General features: G+C 31.3%; 1 protein-coding gene across 1 annotated transcript in view; it reads left to right on the plus strand.

Moving 5' to 3' along the window:
- The window catches only part of Csmd3 (CUB and Sushi multiple domains 3), a 1,190,022-nt gene that overhangs the window by 794,340 nt on the left and 371,199 nt on the right, over nucleotides 1-24,483 (plus strand). Inside the window, 4 exon segments of the mRNA XM_047516388.1 lie at nucleotides 4,076-4,264; nucleotides 9,938-10,054; nucleotides 16,601-16,816; nucleotides 18,806-18,994. Coding sequence (XP_047372344.1) covers nucleotides 4,076-4,264; nucleotides 9,938-10,054; nucleotides 16,601-16,816; nucleotides 18,806-18,994 — 711 coding nt within the window.

Consider the following 24,483-nt stretch of genomic DNA (forward strand, 5'->3'; position numbering starts at 1 on the left):
GTTGGTTCTGTAGCTTGGCTATTGTGAATTGAGCTACTACAAACACTGATATGATGCATCGCTGTATTATCAGGCACAAGTCTATTTTGAGGATTAAATGAAACCATGCATGTAAAATTTTGAGCAGTTTGGCTAACATGCAGTAAGTTCTAAGTAAATTATGCTTTTATATTTTTCTGATAAAAACTAAATAAATGAGTTATGAAAATCCAAGTCCAACTCAAATTCATCTTTTTGTCAGTAAATTTGTCACTTGTTGGTTCTTGGTAATATAGTTCTATTATTTCTGAGATCTATCGCCTTAGAAGGCAAGGTGGAGGCTAAGCACTAAGGGAGGTTGAGGCTAATGAGAGATATACTTGATACTGATTTGTTGAATCTGGTAGAAGGAGGTAACTTTGTATTTAAATTTGTTTATAAGAAATCATCCGCTCTTTAATTATATTAGTCTTGAGATTTACTTGCTATTATGAAATAACTTCCAGAATTACAAATCCTTTGTTATCAAGGAAACATGAACCTTTTCCTCTGACAACCATTTTTTTTTCTCTAGATGAATTTAACTGGGCTTTGTGTTTTGAATGAACCATTCAAAAAGCTCAAAGTCAGTTGATTATAAATCAAAACTTTAAAAAATGGCATTTAGTGAATTTTTAATTTTAAAATTTAAATGTGTTAAGTAGAATTTGATTTCCTCAGTGGACCAAAAACCTGTGAGAGGGATTTCTTGTACTCCAGGTCTCCACTATATTTTCTTTCCCAAGACCCTTTCTTTCCCATTCTATTTTTCTTTCAAAACAAAGAGATTGTGAAAACTGTACCAATAAGATATGAGTATTTATGGTATTCAACACACAATAAAATAATAATAATTGCATAGAGTAGACTTCAAGAACATAATCCATTTTTCTTTCAGTCGTTTTTCTTTCTAAAGAAAAATCACTTTTGGGAATTATGTTGTACTGCTTGAAATACAAATACTAATTCACAGGAGTCCTGAAACCAATTCCCCATGGATGCCAAGGGGCAATTACATAAAGTGTCCTTTGACATCTAAATATTATAAAACACATATAAATTATAAATGGATATAGAAACCTATAGACACAAGTATCCGTATTTAGAGGCAAGACCATGTATAGATACATATTTTTTCATTTATGGAAAATGGTACAATTACCACAAGAAGTGGAAGTTATACTCTATGTATGTGTGATACGTCCAAATATATTCTACTGTCATGTAGAACTAAAAAGAATGAATTAAAAAAAAAAAGAAAATGGTATACTTGTAAAGAATATATAATGTAAATAGCAGTTGATTATGAACAATAAATGTGGGAAGGGATAAGAGAAAGCACAACTTAAAATGTTCAAATATTTTTATTACATGTAAAATAAATAGGCAGAAAGCCTGCTCTGACTTTTGAAAAACACGATAATGAGAAAAATGAGGAAATGTTAATGTCATTTAATATAACACCAAAATAAACTTCTGAAAATTATGAATATTGTCAAAATGTAAGAATTTTTTCAAACTAGTTTATCAATTACATTGTAATTTTAAGTAATGACTACTACTAAATTATACTGATGTGTTCATCATGATCTTTCTTATTTTCAAAATTTTACACTTACATTGCCATGAATTATTCAATTATCTTGAATTGTTTGCTGGCCAATCAACTATAAAATGTTTCCTTGTACTTTTTCCATGACCTCTAGATTCACATAGCACAGTAAACACATGTAAAGAAATGCATAATTTTCCTTTATTCTTCAGTTGGAGAACCAAAGAGGACAATTAAGCATATACTGCTCACTGACCTTTACTCGGAATAATATGAAACCATAAAAATCACTTTCAGTCTATTAAATTTTATTATAGTTTCACTATAATTTATATTACATATCATCTCTTTCACTCACATTTTCATGATTTCATAAGATTTCACTGACTTGGAGTTTTAAAATAAAGGAAAATTGTATGTGATCAGGCCTACCAGAGGAAAATCAAAACTTGAAGAAAAGGGAATCTAAGCAACTGTGATAAAGACAGAGAAAGCCAGGAGCAGTGACTTAGGTCTGCAATCCCAGCTACTTGTCGAGGGACTGAAGTAGAATTATCACAAGTGCCAGGTCAATTTCGGCAACCAAGTGAGAACCTGTCCAAAAATAAGATTTAGAAAAGGGCTAGAGATTTAGCTCAGTGGTAGAGTACCCCTGGGTTCAATGCCCAGTTAAAAAAACAACAAAAAACTGAGAAGACTGTGCATGTTAAGGGGCCAAGTAAACAAAACTCATCTTCTTTGATTTATGGAGAATAACCATTGGAAAATAAGAGAAATTAAGACTATATTAGTCCAATCTGGGACTCTTGAATTTAAGAATGCTATTGTAAAATTTGGTCTCATTTGCAGTAGGGTATAAGCAAAAATAATGACATTTTAAGAATACGTATGTCCACTATTTTTTATAAAATAGACTTAATTTGAAAGACAACTGAAAAGAAGGCCAGACATTATTGTTTGTTTTATATACTTGAAGCTTTAAAGGTCTTGAATAACATAAGGAAAGTAAAAAAATGACATGATTTTCAGTGAGAGACTTATTTTGTGGAGGAAAGAAAAGAGAGTCATAGACAATGAAGGTTTAAAAGCATTGGATGCCTAGAAGAATAATGGTCATATTGAAAAGAGGAATCTAGCAGATTAAAGTAGTTGTGTTGAAGATAAAATTGTCTCTGCTAGGTTTTAGTGTCTTATTAAAAATAACATTTAAATGACATGAATATGCTTGATAAATTCACCTCTCTAAAATTAAACTTCTATTTTTTTGTAGTTTGTTTAGCTCCATTTTTAAACTGGGTATCTAATACAAATAAATGTTTTTCATGTGAAGCTGAGTTAACATAATCATACAACTTTGAAAACACTAATTATGTATTTTTGGAACATAGAAACAATAGTTAGTCATTGTTTATATCTCCCATTTAGGAAGAATAAGATAATTATTTATTATATCTTATATCAGTGGCCCTCAGCTGGGGGCATTTTTATATCCCAGGAAACATGAGGCAATATCTGGAGAAATTTCTGGTTACCATGACAGAAGAAGTGCTACTGGCTTCTAACAGTTAGAGGATAGGAATATTTCTAAAGATACTACCATGCATAGGACTCCTCATAACAAAGAATTATCTGGTCCAAAAAGTCAATAGTACCAAGTTTGAGGAACTGTGCCTTATTAAGGAAAATTATTTTCATGGTATGATCTCAGCTTGGGGTTGTAAATCAAGAGGAAAATTATCAGGGGATGCCATAGTAGAATATAGACTGTTGTGAACAGACATATGAGTAGCCATCAGAACAGTTTAACTGTTTTGTTTTACTCAGAAAGGCACTGGCATGGGTTGATGGCTCATGCTGACTGTAATACCAGCTCCTCAGGAGGCTGAGGCAGAAGGATCATGAGTTCAAGTCCAGCCTCAATAACTAAGAGAGACTGTCTCAAAATAAAAAAAAATAAAAATAAAAATAAATAAATATATATATGTGTGTGTATATATATATAAATTGGCCGGAATGTAGCTCACTGGCAAAGTGATTCTGGATTAAATCCCCTGTAACACATACACACATACGTGGCACTGGTGTTCATACCTTCATATATCTCGAAATGCCTCTACTCTGAAAAAAAAAATTAGACAATATTTAGAACTATAGCTGGACTATAATAAGTTCAAGAAATGATAATTACTGCTAAAATTATTATTCTGAACACACACACACACACATACATGCAAATTTATAATAATACAAAGTTGTATGGTTAATTATGCCTCATCAAGTTCTTACATATTAATAACCTAAATTTGATCCTTACTGAAAGGAAACAGCAAAACAAAACAGAAGAAAAAAACTTGTTAAATAAATTGTTCAATTTTTAAATGAAGCTATGAATTTATTAATTTGTGAAAAATCATCACTCAAAATTGCTTGAAAAAATAGGAATGATTTTCACCAATTCTAAATGCCATGACACTTACTCTTTGTTTTATTCCCTTCATTCCTCAGGTGTTACAGTAAACACATATTCTTGCTTGGACCCTGGTATACCTGTACATGGTCGTCGCTATGGTCATGATTTCTCCATTGGATCTACTGTTTCATTTAGTTGTGATCCAGGATACAGGTTGAGTCATGAAGAACCCCTTCTGTGTGAAAAAAACCACTGGTGGAGTCATCCACTCCCAACTTGTGATGGTAAGAACTAATTTGGTATGCAAAACATGCTTATTTATAAACCAAAAAAATCAATATGATCTTTAAAAATATAAGGCTTAAGGTAACTATAAATCTTTCACATTTTAAAAGATTATCTTAATTTTGAAAAGTTTTGTTATCAAACCTATTAATAAAATATAAAAAAATACAATCAGCCAAATTTCCCATGATTAAATTATATATATAATTGTATATATATATATATAATTGTATATATATATAATATGCAATTATATATACAAATATATACTTATATATTTATATATAATATATAAATTATTGGGAAGTGTTTTCATACTTGCTTTGTGAAAAGTATTCTCAATATGTCTGTGTATTACTTAATCCAGAGCTTTGATTTTTATTTACAGCATGATTTCCAATTTTTATACCTATTCTTTTTCAAGTTGGAAAATCACATTTATCATCTCATAATTAAATATTTAAGTACATTCAGTGCCATCACTTTTTAGGAATAGCCCTATGCCAATTAGTTTTTATAACAAGATTTGAAATAATCATCAGCACACCTTCCTTGTATTTGATACAATACCATTTGTATTAGTCAGCATTCTTGATTGTAACAGAACTTCAACTCTGATTTTTTTAAATATAAGCAGTGTAGGGATTTCAGGTCAGTCAATGTACAGAGGAGCAAAAATTCTTTGATTCGAGTATGCTCCTCGGGATAAAAGGCGCTTTGTTTGAATGGTTTAGAGATGCTCTGCAACTCCTCTGTCCTTCAGACCTGGAGACATTAACTTGTTATAATAACCTTTGGTAGTGGTGGACTCTGAGAAGTAAGCAAGTTATGTGATCTGCACATGTGCAAAGCTAACTGTACTATGTAACCTAAGTAACTTGATATGACCCTGGAATAGATAATAAACTGGATTGGCTTTCCCAAGAAAGCCACTTCTTGCTCTTCGCCATCTTGTGTGCTTGCCTCTTTATTAGCTCTCCCCTTAACCCTTCTAGCTGGACCCCAGTTAACCTTTACAGAGCAGAAACTGTTTTTCAACTATTCAAAACTTAAAAAAGCCAGACTGGCATACTTCACATAGCTCATTATAAGCATGAATTCAAACTTTTTCAAGAATTGCTCCATCTTCTAACTAGGATTTTTCATATCATTTTATATCATTTATACCTTTCTCTTCAATTATAGACAAGCTTTTCTCCATTTGGAGAATATGAAATTTCATAGACTTATATTTGCAGAATTGAAAAAGATTAATTATTAATATTATAATATTATTCCAACTAGAAAATCCCAGGAAAGGCATTTGATTGGTGCACATATGAACCACTATAATATAATAATGGGAAAAGATCTAATTTCATTGCATTGGTTCAGGTTATGTGCTCATCCATCCCTGTGGTTGAGACAAAAATAGTAGTGTAATGGTCCTATGTTTGCCATGTCCTGATAAAACTACATGATTGGCATGAGAAAGGAATATCCATCAAGGGAGAAAAGTATGGAGGCAATATTGTGAAAAGAAGCCAGAAGATTTTCTTTAATAAGTCATGTTCAACTATACTGGCACACTTAAATTTTATTGATAATAAAAGCAAATATATTTGGGTTTCACAGAAACAACATAGATCCTTGACATCTCTTACCAAGGTAACTGCAATCAACTTTAAATTCAATATCTGACCTATTTTTTTTTGTGTGTGTGTGCCAGTGATTGAATCCAGGGGTGCTTAACCACTGAGCCACTTCCCCCAGGCCATTTTATATTTTATTTAGAGACAGCATCTCACTGAGTTGCTTAGGGACTCACTAACTTGCTGTGACTTGCTTTGAACTCACACCCTCCGGAGATGCTGGAATTACAGGCATGCCCCACTATGTCTGACTTCAATAACTGATCTTTTCAAACTAACATGTCTTTCACACTAAGATTGTTTCATGTTATAATTTATATTAAAAATACTTAATGGCTTTATGTGGCTTGGAAACAAAAGACCACATTACCAATCTTTAGTTATCATTCCTAACTAATTAATCATTAGTAAATAATATTACTAATCTTAAAGTAATCTTAAATTACTTTACTATAATTTATGATACTTACCATGTGGATCCTTTTCAATTGTGTTTCTGTCTTGAATTCTTACAGTGCATCTTTTTCTGAAAGATCATGTCATGTTACTTTGAACTTCCTTCTTGACCTGTATTTCTCTGTTATAGTCCCATTTCTCCCTGGGTATAACTGAACAAGGGTGAATTATATTCATTTTTTAAATGTTTGAATTTTTTATGAAGTAAATACTTAATGATTTTTAAACAACTTAAATATTCTTCAAACATAGGGGACATGAGGTAGTCATGAGTTGAGGTTAGATGCTTGGTATGCAAATATTTTCATAAATTCTCAGCACTCCTATTATTTTATATGTTTGAGTTTAATTCTGTATCTGAAAATAAAAAGCATATATATCATGTATAAAAATTTCTTATTTATTTTAGTATTTTATGACACTAATGATTGATTCTAATCAATTTACTCTAACACATTGTATTATTAGGATAGAACTGACAGCTTTTAGAGAATCAAATATCACCTATAAGAGAGAATATTCAGTGATGAATTAACCTCTTATAAAATAAATCTAACTCAAATAAGCTTATAGAGTATTAGCATCTATCACAGTGCATTTTATCATTGCATATGTTAGTCAATCTCTTATAATTGATCAGAATGATAATTTTATAAAGCAAATGCAATTTCAAACAATTGATATGTAAAATAATCTCATTTAGAAAGACAAAGAATTTTTCATTATTTTAAGTTGATAAAAATATGTCTGATAATGATTATGGAAAATTGTTTCAATCAAATCTGTTTCAAAGTGATTGGCAAATAAGAATTTAAAAGAGATCAATTAAAGAATACTGACACATTAGGTGTTAGATGCTTAAAACGAGTGATTTGAAGATAAAAGGAATAAATGAATCTGTGAGAAAGTTAATAATACTTTTTAATATAGATCACTTAAGAGATGCTATAATATCAAATAAATGAAAGATTGTAAGTTTTTTATTTTATATCTTTTTATTCAGAAACATAACTCAGTGTAGGGAAAAAATCAACACTGATTCAAGTGTGCTTATGATCATATGAAATATGGAAGTGGACTGCCTGAGTTGTATTTGTACTAGCTTTCTCAACAATAAACTCTAAAACATTACAGTACATTTCTTATAGGATTGTTGTAAAGTTTAACTGAATTAATATAAATAAAATCTGTAGCATAGTCACATTATAAATTCAACATAAGTGTCTGGTTTTGTTTTAGCTAAGAATTAGTCACTTAGTTTATTATTCTAAATTTTATTATATATAAATTTTATCCTGTTTATTAGATGTAAAATAAAGCTTGTATGTTTTCATATTTTTAGTTTCATTGCTCAAAGAGACTATACTACTTACTATGAAATTCTATCTTTGTCAATTCCTTCAAGAGCTGTATGCAGTACTACTTTTTTTAAGTACTACTTATTTTTAAACAGCAGAAACCTCCACTGTCTTAAAAAGACACTATATTTTGCCATCTGATTATACTCAATGTAACAGTTTAAGTGTTCATTATTTATGTTAGTTGTTAACCCTTCCTCTTAAATGTTTTTAAGTGCTAACAGGTTTATAACATAAACTGTTATGTTCCTTTGACTTCCCACTTTATATGCAGATATGTAGGTACAGCTTGCAGAAAGAAAATTCCCACTAAACCCTCCAACTACAGAGAATAGGAGTTTTGATGAAATAGCAATTCCAAACATTATTGAAGTATAGAGAGTTTTCCTTTAAGTTCCTTTATTCTCTCTCTTTCTCCCCTCCCTGCCTCCCCCACACAAGCACAGGAGCACATATGTAACATACTTTCTAAGTTTGTCATTTCTCTTTTGTGTTACTTTGTGTTTTTTTAATCCTAATTTAATTCTTAATTTTTCCCCTGTTTGCTGAGAAGTTTTATTATAGCTGTATGAGATAGTCCTTTCGAATCAAGGTTATGGATTTTAATCCAGTAAAGCATTTTTACTTATTACAGTTTAATCAACAAAGTCATATCATGTATTGTTGATTTTTTTTGGGGGGGGGGTCTGGTTCTTAGATGGAAGAGGTAAAATATAGCATATGTGGAATAAATGGACATATGTAAAATAATGTAATAAAAATAAATAATCCTCTCTCAAGAACTAAAATGAATTGCAAGAAAAAGAATAATAATTCAGTTTAGCACCAGCATTATCAACAAGAAATGGTACACTTAGCTCTTACATTGATCATTAAAGTATAGTATGCTTTCTAAAAAATTGACAGGGATTTGAGAAATTCAATAAGATTAATTACCAATGGAGGACTGTGCTGGCTCTAAATAGGGGCCTATTCTATCAAACCATACAACTTTTATAATGGTTTGATAACAAGTATATTTGGATGCATGAGCATATCTTGGTCTAAGACCGCCTGTAAGCCAACTCTAAAAAAGATACTAGGTAAGAATGTGGTGCAATAAAAGAAGTAACAAGGGGAGAAGCCATTTTAAATTTTGTATAAATATGTAAAGTCCAAGCCTGCATGTATAAATACCTCTAGAAACTGCAGGCTTAGCATTTCTAGTCATGTAAGGCAGGATATATACCAGACTGTCTGAGTTATCTCATACTCAGCATTGATAGCTGGAAAAAGTAATGAAAGAAAACAAGGCCAAAACCCTCCATTCTGGTATCCTGGGGAAGTTGGGAATGTTTCAAAGCAGAAGGGGTCACATGTTGGATTCATGGTTCTTACTCCTCTTGTCTATGCCCAAGAGAATTGCCTTTCTAATTAGAACAGAATATGAAGTCAACACTGTTCTGTTCCCACTAGATAATAAGTTCTTAGTAATCTAAGTCTTTGTCTCTTCTAATTTTGAACATTGTTAAAATGTGCATACCATGAACTCTGATGGCCATTGGATGCAATAGAAGACATTATAAGCTGTGATTTGTCCTCAAATAAATGAATATTGAATCAAATTTTCATTTATTTGATCTCAGTTAATAAATATTCATTTTTAAAAATTTCTTGGGAAGTTTACTTGCAAATATTTACTTACAAAAATTCCTTCTTCTTCATGTGTCTCTCAGAGACATGTAGATGTACAGAAGCAACCTTCAGAACTTGCACAATTTCAATGTTTTAAAAGGAATCCTATGAAGAATGACACATATCCCTTTAGGAATCTATAATAAAAAATTTTATGTAATTAACAATTCATTTTTTTAGTGTTTAATAAGAGGGGCTGCTAAACAATTAATTACTCATGTTTAATTTACCATAATATATGCAAATGTTGTTTATAATTAGAAAAGTGTAAGTATGTACTTCAAAATCAAATGTAGAATAATGTTGAGCTATGTTCTCCTGGGACCAGTACTAATTCTCAGAGACTATCAAATATATTTTTCTTTTCTAGTGCCATAGTGGATGAAATGATTTTCTAATATTGAAAGAGATCATTCCACACTCTTATTTTTACCAGAAAGTAGCTTAGGCAAAGATAATAGAACTCATCCTGTTTCAAGAAAGGAAATGAGATTTGTTTAGCTTATGACTCTTTAATTGGGACTGATAATACTATATTTCTTCGTATTTTCAGCATTGTGTGGAGGAGATGTTAGAGGGCCGAGTGGAACAATCTTATCACCTGGTTACCCAGAATTTTATCCAAATTCTCTGAATTGCACATGGACTGTTGATGTAACCCATGGAAAAGGTAATTTGCCTCATGCGATAATAATTGGGTTATTTTCTGAATTTTCAGTGGTTCTATTTTTATTTCATTGTCCTTAACAAAGTCATTTGCATGACCAAAAACAGACCAGTGCTAAAATATGCCAAAATAAAATTGAATTTGAGTAACTGCAGCAGAGGATTATATTTACTTTTCCAGAATGTAATGTGCTCATGTTTTTACCAGAATGATAATAAAGATATTTATTTTGTTTTGATATATTAAACTAATGCTACTTGGAATTTTCAAAGACAAAACAGGATGTTTTGTCTCTAAAATAGTGTTTAGAACTTGATTTCAGAAGTTCAAAGGGAAATATGAAAATGATCTGAAGTGCTAAGCCACTTGTGAAGCAAGTAGTACATGTTTATATATACTTGATTAGAAAATTTATTTATTACAGTAATATTTCCCATATAAATTTGAAACCATTCTATAAACAGTCTCACATTTTCTAGTAGAGCTGTAGATATGTCTCACATCATTAAAGTGGAGTGGAAATTGCACTGCACATATGGTAGATGTTAATAAATGCTCTCTTACAAATAAACAAATAAATGAAAAGCCCCCTAGGACTAAATATGGTTCATTCATGCAATACAGCATGAACTTGTAAATTAGCAATGTAAAAGATTAGGGTAAAAACAGTGGAAAAAATGATAATTTTCCTACATTAAAACAAAACTGGTTTCACATTATATACCTTGCCATCTCCATGGACCAGTCTTCTAAAAAGAGTTAGTTTATTTTAAAACATGACTTTGAGAAATGGTTTTTCTTTTAGCTCTGTCACTATATTGTTATTATTGATTTTTACTATTTTATTTGTTTATCGATTTTACTAGAGAAAAATCTAAAAAAAAATCAAAACAAACTAGCAATCAGAAAATGCTACTGCAACTTTAAAAAGTTTGTTTTTATTATTAAATGTATTGTATTTTCACAAATAAAATTTGGCTTTGATAAAGCTGTATATCATTATATTGAAGTGGGCATATCAGTTTAATTTTATCAGGTTTATCATAGTTAAATTTTCACAGTGATTAAATGTTATTGAGAAAAAAAAAGTTAAAATGAGTGTTCTAGTATAGAATAGCAGGAATGAAGTAGAAGACTTTGTGATTTTTGTTGTTCTCCGGATTATAAGACTCTTTAACCACAACATCCTATTATTCCAGTGTGCAGTGGATTAATGGAGTTTAAAATAAGCTCCCTGATATTATACAAGAAAATGGAGGGCTACATGCTGCTTGCTATGTAAATAGAGGTTTAATTAACACTTAAGGTTTTGCATCTTCACAGGTTGCAAGTGTTAATTAAATCTGTATTTACAGGGCAAGAAATGCAGACTTAGATGGCTCTCTTTTAGGAGCTAACAAAGTTTGTTTGAAGTACTATTCCACAGACTACCCAAAGTTATATGAAGGATAATCTCTTCAAGTTGGAAGAAATCAGTCTAATTGCAGGGCAGAGGACTGCTGTGAAGCTGGGACAGCTGCATAGTTCCCCTCTTCATTCAGATTCTTGTGATTAAGCCAGGAAGATTTCAGACATGTGACTCAGAGCAACAGGTATGAGTTTATTAGAAGGGAAAACAGGAAAAGGGGAAACACTTAAGGGAGAGAGTTGGTCATCAGGAGGATAGCACACCTCTTTTGCCCTCCAGTTTTATTGGGAATCCCAGGAAAGTTTCCAGAAGGTCCTGCCCTGGTCCATCTTTTAACTTTTGACTGTTAGCATAGGAACTGTAGGGACTGCCTGAAAGAGAGGATTTGCTTAGTGCTCAGAGAGTTGGAGGTTTCAAGGAAATTCCTGCCTTTGCCTCATTTTCCTACTGGATCCTCCAATCAATTTATTACCTTTTGAATACCCCTCAGCAAACTTTCTATGTGAGGGAATTAATGTTTTGGTTACCAAGATGATTTGAGTTGTGACATAACTTCATAGATAAGGGAGATTCCAGGTCACCTGGTAGGGTGTGACACACTATTGAAACAGGTTTTAACAAAGCCCCCATCTTCAGGTGTTCATCTGTCTGTTAAGGATCCCTGTGGTTTTCAGTTACCCTTCTTTTTCCTTTACCTGTTTACTCATTTCATGACTGGTTAGCTACCTAACACTCTAAACTTTCACCCAGCACGTTAATTTCTTTCTGTAATGTTCCAGAAACATGATGAACTATCCTAATAAAGATAATTCTACTGATGCAAAGCCTACTTTTGTAAAACCTATTCAATTTTTTACCAATTTAATTGCTTGAGAATTATTCTTGGACTATTTATACCTAGTCTGCTCTCTGGAGTAGACCCTCCCCCACACACATATAAACAAACAAACAAACAAAAAATAAACAAACATATCACCTCATCCTTTTATAATGTACAGCTTCCCAAACCCACCAACTCACCATTCTGGAGCTAGCATATTTCCATACCTTCTATCCCCAGACCCTTATCTCAAATCTTTTCTTCCCAGACTGCACACTTCTGATTTTTTGAGTTCTTCATCATAAAATATTTTATTTTCATCACATTTCTATCATCTTTCTCTGAGTATATTCCAACTTAATGATATTATCTCTAAAAATTTGGTTTTCTACAATTGAACACAGATGAATTCTACAAATTATTTCTATTAATCAACCCTATATTTACTCTCATGAACTTTTTTGCTACTTTGCTATACTACTAATTTATAATGGACTTGAGGTAATATAAATCATCTTTATACATTATTGGGACTAAATGACAGTTAAGTACAATGCCTAAAGTTCTACAATTTTATGCAATTGATTTTTTTTATTGTAAACAAATGGGGTACAACTTGTTTCTCTGGTTGTACATGAAGTAGAGGCGTACCATTTGTGTAATCATACATTTACACAGGGTAATGATGTTTGATTCATTCTGTTATTTTTTCCCTTCATGTTAAAATGATTTTTATTTTATTATATTTGTACTATATAGTCAGAGTATTCTTGTAGAAACATTAGCAGTAGTACATTAGGGGTTCATAAAAATCTTAATTAGGGTAGATTTACATATCTAAATATTTGAAAAATAAATTTCTAATGCACTATCAGTAATCTCTTTACTATTTAACATTAAGTCTAGGTTTTTGGACATATAAAATTATTCAACAGTGTCAAATTCACTTAAACTACAGTATCATTTTGCCTAAATTGCTTTTCTTTTATGATGGTACAATAAAAGATATTCCTTAAGATCATTACAGAAATCAAGATGCTAATTGTGTGTAGTCTACTGGAGATGAAGACCTTGAGAGTGGAAAAACTACTTTAAAACAAATCTTTAGGCTCTTAGATCTGGTATTATATTTTGATAAAGAATCATCTGATCTTGTAAATTTACAAATTGGAAAAAAAAATATAGCTCCCTCAAGGTCATTGTTGGTGGGATGACTTTAATTGAAATCTAGATTTCATCACCACTATTTTGACTTTAAGTTCAAGTCTGTTCACATACATCTATAACATATTTATATAAATTTCCTTAACAGAGCATTGTGAATTATCATTCAATACCCTCACTAGGTATTGAACCCAGGGCTTCCTACATGTCAGGCAAGCAGTGTCTCTTTGAACTAAATCCCCAACCCAGCTCATCCTACTCCCCCTTTCAAAAATTTTTGTTTCGAAACAGGGTCTTGCTAAATTACCCAGACTGGCTTGGAATATGGAATTTGGGATTCTTTTCCCTCAGGGTCCCTAGTACCAGGGATTCAAGTCATGTACCACCAAGAATGGTGACATCATTCTTTTGAGAGTTCTAACTGCCCTATTAGAAATGAATGTCTTTCTTTCTAAAATGCCTATCCCAGGGATGCTCCTCCACAACTTCTCACTTTTGAAGATTACTGAATTAGAAGCCTCTACTTACTTCTTTCACAAACTACTTATCTCTATTTCTGTGCTCCTATATTGACTTACATTAACCAATTTTATAGCACTTAGCAGAATACTTGAAATTGTGGGTTATGTATCTTTTTCTTAAGATTTTATGAATTATTTAAATCTTCATTCTATAATGCCTAGAACAAGGTTCTTTGTATCATTTATAGATTTGGATTAAGTGACATTTTGTAGAACTTTGAGTGTCTTATGTTTTTCTGCAATAGTGGAAACATTTTACTGTTTATTCCATAATTTGAAAAATAGCAGCTTCCTTTTGTGAAGAGGTTAGCCAGGGCTTGATAACATAAAATATATTAGCTCACATTTTGGAAGATAGAACAATAACCATTAACTAATTGTTGCTGAATGGTTCTTCTGTAACAAATTTATTCCATGTCATTCCTCATATTTAAACTATAAGATGACATCATTAAAACTCCATTTTATAGATGCAGAAAGTGAGGTGCACAAAACAAATAATCCTTGACAGCAGCATTATCAGCACCATTACTTAACAAAATTTAAACTTTTCTCATAGATTAATTCAGTGTATGTTAAAATTATTTTTTTTTCTAAAAAATATGTTGTAAACTGATTTTTTTTCTTTTTAAAATTTATTTTTCTATTGGGCAACTATATTTTCTTATCTTTATATTAGAAATAAAACTGACTTATCTGAAATTTTTATTCTTACATGTAATTTTTGTAAAGTTGAATAGCAGCTCATCTAGATGTCCAAGCATCTCTTTGCCATGCCAACACTCCATTCTAGGGTCATTTGGCTAGTGTCACTTTTATACTGAAGAAAATTTGAAAGTTCTGGACTCACTCTAAAAGATTCTTATGTTTCTGCTCATTGTGAAGAAGGGCAAAAACATACAAAACTATTATATTTTGTAAAATAATCCCATTCATTTCAAATCTTTTCCAAATCTGAAAGCAACAATTCTATAATGATGATGTTTCATTATACAACAGTAACCTTATCTTGTCATTGCTTGTGTTTTCACTTTCTTTGTCTTCGTCTCACTTTATGTCATTTTTTTTTTTTTCGTATTTTTAACACAATTAGACTCAAAAAATTTCCAGGGTCTGGAACTAAAATGTAAATAAATAATGTTGCCATATGCTGAATTTTGGGTTTCCTTAATATTTTTGGTGATTTATTTTTTAGGCCATGTTGAACAATAAATAAAGAAATTAACTCAAAGGAAAAATGTATATGGTACTTTATATGCAGTGTTATTTCTCTCTCTCTCTCTCTCTCTCTCTCTCTCTCTCTTTTTTTTTTTTTTTTTTTTTTTTTGGTGAAAGGAAAAATTGTGCCTGAAATTGTCTTTTACTTGTGTTCTAGATAATCGCATTAAAAGCTAACATAAAAACACAATAGGATCACAGTGGGACTACTTGCATACTCACCAGAATGCAACAAATGAAAATATCTCAAAGTTTCAAATATTGATAAAGATGCACAACAACTACATTTGGCTATGGAAATGTAAATCAGTGTAGCCATTTTATAAAACAGGATTTGTTAAAGCTGACCACATTCTAATTCTACTCCTAGATATTTATCCAACATATGTTCATCAAAAGAAATACTTGAATGCTCACAGCAGCACTGTCTACATTTCTGATAAAATGCAAGCTACCTAAATGAATATAAACACATAAATGAATGTGGTACAGATTCACAATGAAAGGTTATACTACCTATCATTTTTGAAAATCACCTACAATTGCATGCAATCATATAGATGAGCCTTGTGTATCCAATGTGGAGTAGAAGTCATCCACAAGAGTACATGTTATACGATTGCATTATATACAATTTTAAAAAGTACTTGTAAAATAGGAAAAATAATTTGTCCTATTTGAAGTTGAGTAAGTGATTATGTTTGACAAAGCAAAGTAACAAAATAGTTTGTGTGAGGAGCTCTTGGTGTTGGTAATGTTTACTGATTTGGATGATGTTTTAAATGATGTGTTCAGTTCATGAAAATTCCATGAACTGAACACTATATGTACATTTTTCGGTGTATTATATGTACAGATTGAAATATGTGAAAAATAAATGAGAAGTCAATATATTTATTTAACAAATAGTGCCTCTTTATACTTGCTTCATATTTCTCTTCTGAACTAGATGTAAGCTTCCCTTGGAGGTTGGATGCTAGATTATTAAGCACTATGTTGTTTGAGGGGGTTGTAAAGGAAATGGATGAGGCATGTAAGAGTCACCAGAAGTCCACTGCTCTTCTATTGTGAACAAAGGATATGTATTTTCCTTGAAATTTTTTGAAAACTCAAGTGATTCATTTTTAGGCAATAGTTTGAAATTTTATTTTCAAGAAGCTTCCAAGAAATGAGTGATTCACTATATCTTTCGTCCTTACCAGAATGGAACAAATGAAACTTACAAAGCTTCCCCACTATTGCTGAAAAACAAAAACAAAAGAAACATAATTATATTATACCTTTGAAATGTTGTATGGCATTAAACTTCATTTCCAGAAAAATTAATTATAAGAAGCATGTTGGTTTTGCTTTGGTAGTAGCTCTGGGTGATTTACTGAAGTACCTGTAAATCTAATTTTCCACTTTTTTTTTAATAGGTGTGCAATTCAACTTCCACACTTTTCATTTGGAAGACCATCATGACTACTTACTGATCACAGAGAATGGTAGTTTTACTCAACCACTGGCACGCCTGACTGGTTCAGAACTTCCTTCAACAATCAATGCTGGTCTCTATGGAAATTTCAGAGCCCAACTGCGCTTCATTTCAGATTTTTCAATATCATATGAAGGGTTCAACATTACCTTTTCAGGTGAGAAAACAAAAACAAACAAAACTAAAAAGAATTCCTTTAGTACCTTTAAAATTTTGTTTTTAAAGTATGAGCATAACATATGGCAAAACAGAAGAGGAAATTGAAGAAAAAAGGGAAAAAAATTTAAAATAGAAAAAGAAAGCAAATCTTTTAGCAAGTTTTTTAAAAAATCTGAAATACCTTGAAGATTGTCTTTACTAATAAAAAGAATTTTTAAACAAAAGCAAAAATATAAATTAATTGATTAAAAATTTTAAAAAGCATAATAATTACATTCCCTTCACTTAAACTCTTGTGGAATTCTCACAGATGGAAAACTATGTAAAATTCCTAGTGAAATTAAAATAAGTATTAATTACACTAAAAATTGAAATGTGAATTAAACCAGTGATGTTGTAATTCTATTTACTTAGAAAAAGTATACTAACAGACCAAGATTAAGATAAACTTAATTTATCCTTTTAGAAGGAGATGATCTTGAAACAAATTACATAGATACCCTTTGTTGTAGAATAGCTTCAGTTATACACAATAGAATAACTTGAATTCCAGGGGTTAAAATTTATAACTCAAGAGAATAAAACATTTATGTTACTTAGAATTCTACTTTGTAGTTGAATGGAATAATGAGATAAATAGCTATTTCTTTACTTACTTTTTAAATTTTGTACTGGGGATTGAATCAGGGGTGCTGTACCATGGAGTATCCCAGCCCTTTTTATGTTTTTATTTTGAGACAAGTTCTTACTAAGCTGCTTAGTACCTCACTAAGTTGCTAAGGCTGTCCTCAAACTTGGGATCCTTCTGCCTCAGCCTCCCAAACCATTCGCATTACAGGCTTGCCCGAGCTCCAAAGCAGCTATTTCTTAACACAGAGAAAAACTAATAAGTAAATCTTATGTTGATTGACTTATATTAATATTGTAATATATATGCACACACATAAGGTTGGGCATGTGGTTCAGTGGTAGAGCACTTGCCTAGCATGCACAAGGCCCCAGGTTCAATCCCCAGCAGCACCACCACCACCACAACAACAAAGTGTTTCATACATGTACACACATTGATAATATAAATGCTGATCTTGCTCTACATTAAAATTATTATATTTATATATATGTACATATATACCCAATGATATAAATGCTAATTTTACTCCTATATAATTTCTTATTTGCATGGAAATACTTAGTTTCTAAAATAATTCATATATTCTATAATGAATAGTAAATGAGTCTAATCAATTTTAACCTAGAATTTAAAAATTATTTCCAAATAAATCTCTAAATAAATAAAATAGTAGATAATCAATGTGAAATAATTCCTGTTCATCTTTATTGAAATTGCATAGTAAGTAAGTACTTTGAAATATTTTTGGTTAAGCTGTTTTTTAGAATTGCATATAAATTACAATGTTAATCAATTCTATCATACTTTTATAAGTGTTCAGTTGTTCATTTTCATGATGTTCATCCATTGCTTGGGGAAAAGTTCCTGCATAGATCTATAATGTAATACTTATCAGTGTGGGGGCACTTTTGTCTTACATAAACTTTTGCATCTTAAGTCAGATGTTTTTTAAATATGGGTTAGTTAAATTTCATGTATACTGGAAGCCCAAGAACTGTTGTCATTTAAATTAAAACCATTAATGTTATTTTGTATTTGAAAATATGTGTCTCATATGATTACTGTAAGTAAAATATAAAAGTTTCTAATGTAGGAAAGAACAAAAGATAAATAACTACATTTTCAATTATCACTCACACATGCCATTTTCTAATCTATATTGAATTTCACATATAAAGGTATTCATTGTTATTACATATTTCCCATTAACATATTCTCATAGTTGTACATACAGTTAATTTTTAAATATATGTCTAAGTTCTGAAACCATTCAAAGAATATACTCTTAAAAATGACCACTTTCTTTGTTGTTGTCCTCTCCTCTTCTGGGATGGATTATTTCCCCCTAACTTACAGAATATAACCTTGAGCCTTGTGAAGACCCTGGAATTCCCCAATATGGTAATCGAGTTGGGTTCAACTTTGGGGTTGGTGACACTCTGACCTTCTCATGCTCATTGGGTTATCGACTGGAAGGAACATCAGAGATCATCTGTCTTGGTGGTGGCCGGCGAGTGTGGAGTGCACCTCTGCCAAGGTGTGTGGGTACGTGGTCAGCTGCTTTCATTTGCTTGTATGTGTAGTCACTGTCCATGGAGTTGCATGGTTACACACCCTTCTTTTTATATAATCTGTTGAATTTCTTCATTTGTTTCATATTAGTTATTTATATTTTTTTCAAGTTGGTGTACCTCAATTAATTTGTCTATTGCTGCAATCCAGCAACCATGCTTCTAAATTTGTTTTCAGATGATGATGATAAAGAATGAATAAGATAGATGGATAATAGATAATAGAAAGAACTATAGAAAGTGGAATATAAAATGGAATTACTCCTAATATAATGGGTTTTTATAAACTAAATTGATGGGCTGAAGACACACCAGATTATACACAATATGGTAAGAGATAAAATAACATCTATATTCTCATTGCTTCCTATGTTCCAGGGATTATAACAGATGTCTGATTTACATGGAAAATCTCTTCTCAACATCATAAGGAATTTACAACAATGGTGTAGGTGCTACAGTTGTGACCATTTTTCAGATTAGAAATTATTTCATAAAGCTATCGAAAATTCTCACAAACATTTAATTTGAATCTAAATTTGATTAGAGGTCATGGATCTATGTGATCTATAATATGCTATAAAGTCAGACAGATTGGTAGAGGTTTAATCTGTGTTTCAAATTCTGGTCTTATTTTCAGATTGGTTTAACCTGTGATTCAAATCCTGGTCTTATGATGAAAATATAAATAAAGAGGAGGAGACCTATTTGATATTTTTCTGTTGATACAACAACAACAACAACAACAACAACAAAAACCTGGACATGAAATAGCTTAAAGGAGAAAGGATTTATTTTGGCTTATGGTTTCAGAGTTTTTGGTCCATGATCTGCAGGTTCCATTGCATTTAGACCTGTGTTGAGGCAGAGCATCACGGATGGCAGGGAGCACATGGTGGAATGAAGCTGCTTTCCTCATGGAGACCTGGAAGCAAAGCTAGAAGGGACAGAGCTGGGGTCCCAATATAACCTTCAAGGGCATACCCACAATAACCTATTTGCTTTGAATGGGCCTCACCGCCTAAAAGTTGCACCACCTCCCAGTAGCACCACAGTAGGTACCAAGCCTTTAGAACTGGTATTTGGGGACATCTTAGATTCAAATCATAACACCCTGTTTTTCTTCTGTAAAGTTTTGTCCAGTCTTCCAAGTTAATGTGGGCCTGAAGACTTTTATAATGATGAGATTGTTTTCCTAGCTTCCTAGAGTTATATAAAAGATGAGTTGATATATAACAGATGACTTTCTTTTTAAGATCACAGATTTTTATAGAAATTGCACAAGCAACCACAGAGGCTTGAAGTTGGTGGGGGGTGATAAGCAGTCACACTCTCAGAACATCTCCTCCAGAAAGCTATGCAGAATGCATTCCTTCAGTTTTTGTTTTGTTTTGTTTGTTTTTATTTATTTTTGTCCTATTGTTGCCAGATTTGAAATGGTCATCCTGTCCTGAAATATGTGTTTCCTTACTTTTTCAGTGTGACTATTTCCAAAGCTTGGTTAATGACAACCTTAGGAATAATCCAAGCGAAGTATTCAGAGTGCCTGATCATTTGATATTGGGAACATTCCCTTTTCTAAACTTCATTTTTCTCGGTTTAAAAATGTTTTTTTCTCATTGTTATGAGTTACTTATGAGGTTGAAAAGAGACATTCTGTATATATCAGACACTGGAACAATCCCTGGACTCTAGGAAACAATTAGAATGTAGATGTTTTAACTCTTACTATATTAAGTATAAATCTGGTGTCACTCCAGTCTATGAATCTAATTTATAAAACATTCTTAGCAGAGAATAATTCCATTTTATAAAACATTAATGTAATGAGGATCTCCTAGACTCTTTCATAAATCATTATCTTGCTATAGTCCTGATATTATTATTCCCCCCATTTTTTATTAAAAGTTAAGCCTTCAAGATTTTAGTTTACCAGTGATCATCAAGTTTTTAAGTACTAAGACCATAATTTGTATAGAGATGTTCAGCAAAGAAACCAACATTTCCCTTTAGCCTCTAGGGCAAGGACAAAAGCACTCTAAGTCACAGAGTTAGTATTTTCTCCTTAAGTACCAAATACACACCAGGCTGTTAAACAGGTTCCAAATAAATTGTTTACATGAAGCTTTTTAAGGTTTAGTCCATATTTACAATAGATTTTAATAAATGGATTTATGAAAACCTGACATAGCAAAAAAAGTAACTTAAAGTTACTTTTGTTTTATTAAAATATTTCTCTAAGAGTCGGTTTGTTCATGACTAAATCTTTAATGGGAAGGATAAAAGAAAATCACCCTGTGGACAAATTTAGAAAGCAAAGTTTTGCCATGGGAATTTTTCCTCCATTTTCAAATTAGCTGTGCTTGCTTTTAAGTTTATTGAAATTTACAATGTCTTTTGACCTTAATAAATTCCACTGCAGGTGTGCATTTAAGTTACAAAATGGGGAAAAATATTCCTTCAATAGGACAATTTTCTTAAAAAAAATGATGTCTCTGAATTTTCTTTGAACTATTCATCACTACTTTGCTTATGCTTCAAAACAAATGTGTTCCTTTTTTATATTTCTGGTTCAACATATGTATATGTATATGTTTCTTATTTTGTTAACTTTTCGAAGTTCACAATCTTTATTCACAAAATGCACTTTATTTATAATTATTCATATGAGCAGATGCCCAACTTTAGCAATGCTAGTTTATCTGCACAGTTTAAATTTCTTCTTAAACACTTTGTACTTTTCCTATATATCTAATGCCAATTCAGTATTTCAAACTTGCTTAATAATCATTGATTAGTCCTAGGCAGTACAAACCTAAGCTCACAGAAAGCTTATGTTACAAATAATGGCCAAAATATAAGTAAGTAATACTACAAAACGTTGCTTCTGTTTCAGTTATTTCAAGTGTAAATAGTCTTTCCCTGGGACAAGTTTGCAAATGGTGGTTGTAGTCTCAGAACAAACTATAGATGAAGCTTTAACTTTTATGTCAGTTATATAATTAATACTAATATTTACTAAAATATTTATGTTATATAGATTATATAATATACCCAACTCTTTGTACAGTAAGACAATTGATAAAACTACTTTTGAAAACTTGATTTTTATTTTGTAAATTCAATGCTGATTTGATATTTAGTGTTTAGTTTGGCTGGCATATTTCAGTTACTTTTGAATAATTCAGTGAAATTTTTCTAAGGTGTCAGAGATGTAGCCCAGTGGTACTGTACTTGCCTAGAACATGTGAGACCCTGGATTTGATATCCAGCACTGCTAAAACAAAACAAAACAAAGCAAAACAGCAACATAAAGCATAATTATAGTTGTTAGATAAGTGATGAATAACATTTTATGTTAAGCAGTTTCAGCATAACATATGCATTTGTATTTTAAGATATTTTAGCAAAATTGTAAAATGTAATATGGTTATTTTTCACCTATAAAGATGCTTTCATATAATATCTCATTCCATAAGCCCAGCAATTCTGTGAAAGGAATTTTAGCACAAACTTAGAGGAAGAGCCATGACTACCAAAATGTTCTGAGTCCAAGTCCTGTGCTTGGTTCACAGTAGCACAAATCTCTCACATTGGAGATTTTTATAAACTTGAAAGGAAATCTGGCCTTGGGCATAGTTAATACATGACATCAGAGGACTCCTTATGCTTGTCCTCTGTTGTAATCAGAAATAACTTCTTCAACCATAGCCCATTGATCTGGTGTCACTTAAGCATAGAAACATTTCTAGAGGCAGAAGAATCTTGATGAAAATCAAGAACATAATATCCCCTCACAGCAGGGATTCTTTTCCCCAGTGGCCTCCATTAAAGACACGTAGTTCATAATTACACTCTAACTTTCATAAGTTATATGTTTTTTGGCAAACTTTAAACATCTTTCTTGCCAAGTTTGCTCAAATGTAAGATGTGGACAACCAAGACATGTAAATCACCTTCAGAACTGTTCCACACATGATACTTGATCAAAAATGTTAGTCCATTTTCTTCATTATTTTCTTTGTGCCAGAAATTCACTTCACCACCATAACATATAGCCAGTTATCCTTAAGTCCATTACAGCAGACAACTATAATGAGTGACTTTTACCAACCAGCAAGAGGAAAGCAGAGGAAGAAGACTACTGAATGATCAAAATGAAAGTTTATCTTTTATAATACATACATACATATCTGTAATTGTGCTTCACATTTTGGAAAATACAAAGTTATTAAGGAAATAATATTTCAGTCAAGAATTTTATATTTAAGGGATGTTTCTACAGAGATATGCCTTAAATAGATATCCGACCACCTTTTTAAAAGGAAACCAAATGTACAAAAGAAAATACATACAAGTAGTTTTAAAATAAGAAAAACTGTTCTGTTTTGGGTCAAGATATAAGTACTTGATTTTCTTTTCTTAAGTTTGAATTACAAAAAATACTAGCATTTCCATTTGCCATCATTTTTATAGAAGGAAAACCTTTCATGTCTTCTTTCAGCATTCAAGTATACCAGGATCCAAGCCAGGCCATGTTGCAAATAAACAAGGAGCTAATGAAAGAACATGTTTTGGAAAGTAGATTAGCAAGTTAAATATTAGTAATGATTTGTCTTTAGGCAGGAGTCCACACATTTTAACAAGCCCACACATTTCAAAGTCATTTTGAAGTCATTAATTTCATTCATCCTCATAATCCTCCATTTAACACATCTACTTCTGTTTCTGATTTCATGTGTCATTGATTTTTTTTTTTTATCTGACCTTGGACAAGTACCAACATCTTTCCTTAATCATGAGTCAAATGAGAAAAATGGTAACCACATTACACATCTACATATTTTCCTCACTTTTCTAACTTTTTAGATAATATGATTGTTATTGATTTTTTTTTTTTTTTAGTTTAAAAGTGCATGTTGATAACAGGAGAAACTGAGGGTGTAGCATATACGGAACTTCTCTGCAAATCTAAAATTATTCAAAACTAAAAATATTTAATTATTTAAAAATAAAAGTGGAAATATATTTGAAGAAGCAATTCATTTTTAAACAAATTCTGTTTAATTTCACCTCAGCCTCTAGGCTCTCTATATAAAAATTATAGTCATCAGGTACCTACCTATGTATATCAAATATAACTGATGTATCAAGTTGTTCAACATTGTATGATCGTTAGAAAGCAAATTAGTAATTAAGATACTTGAATTGCTCTTGGAATCAATGATTAATTAGCTGAGTGACTACTTTAAGCAAATGTCTTAATTTACTGTGTTTCTCTTTTGTGAAAAGGATGATGCCAATATGAGTTCTACTCAATACAAATATTTTTTTGTAAAGACAAAAGAAAATATTAGATAGAAAAGTACTCTGACAAACTATATACACAGATGTATTCTATATTTTATAGCATAATTATGATTATTGATTTCATAAGTATACAATATAAAAATCTATAATATT

This window comes from Sciurus carolinensis, chromosome 1 (assembly GCF_902686445.1).
Source record: "Sciurus carolinensis chromosome 1, mSciCar1.2, whole genome shotgun sequence".
In the NCBI taxonomy this organism is placed as follows: Eukaryota; Metazoa; Chordata; class Mammalia; order Rodentia; family Sciuridae; genus Sciurus; species Sciurus carolinensis.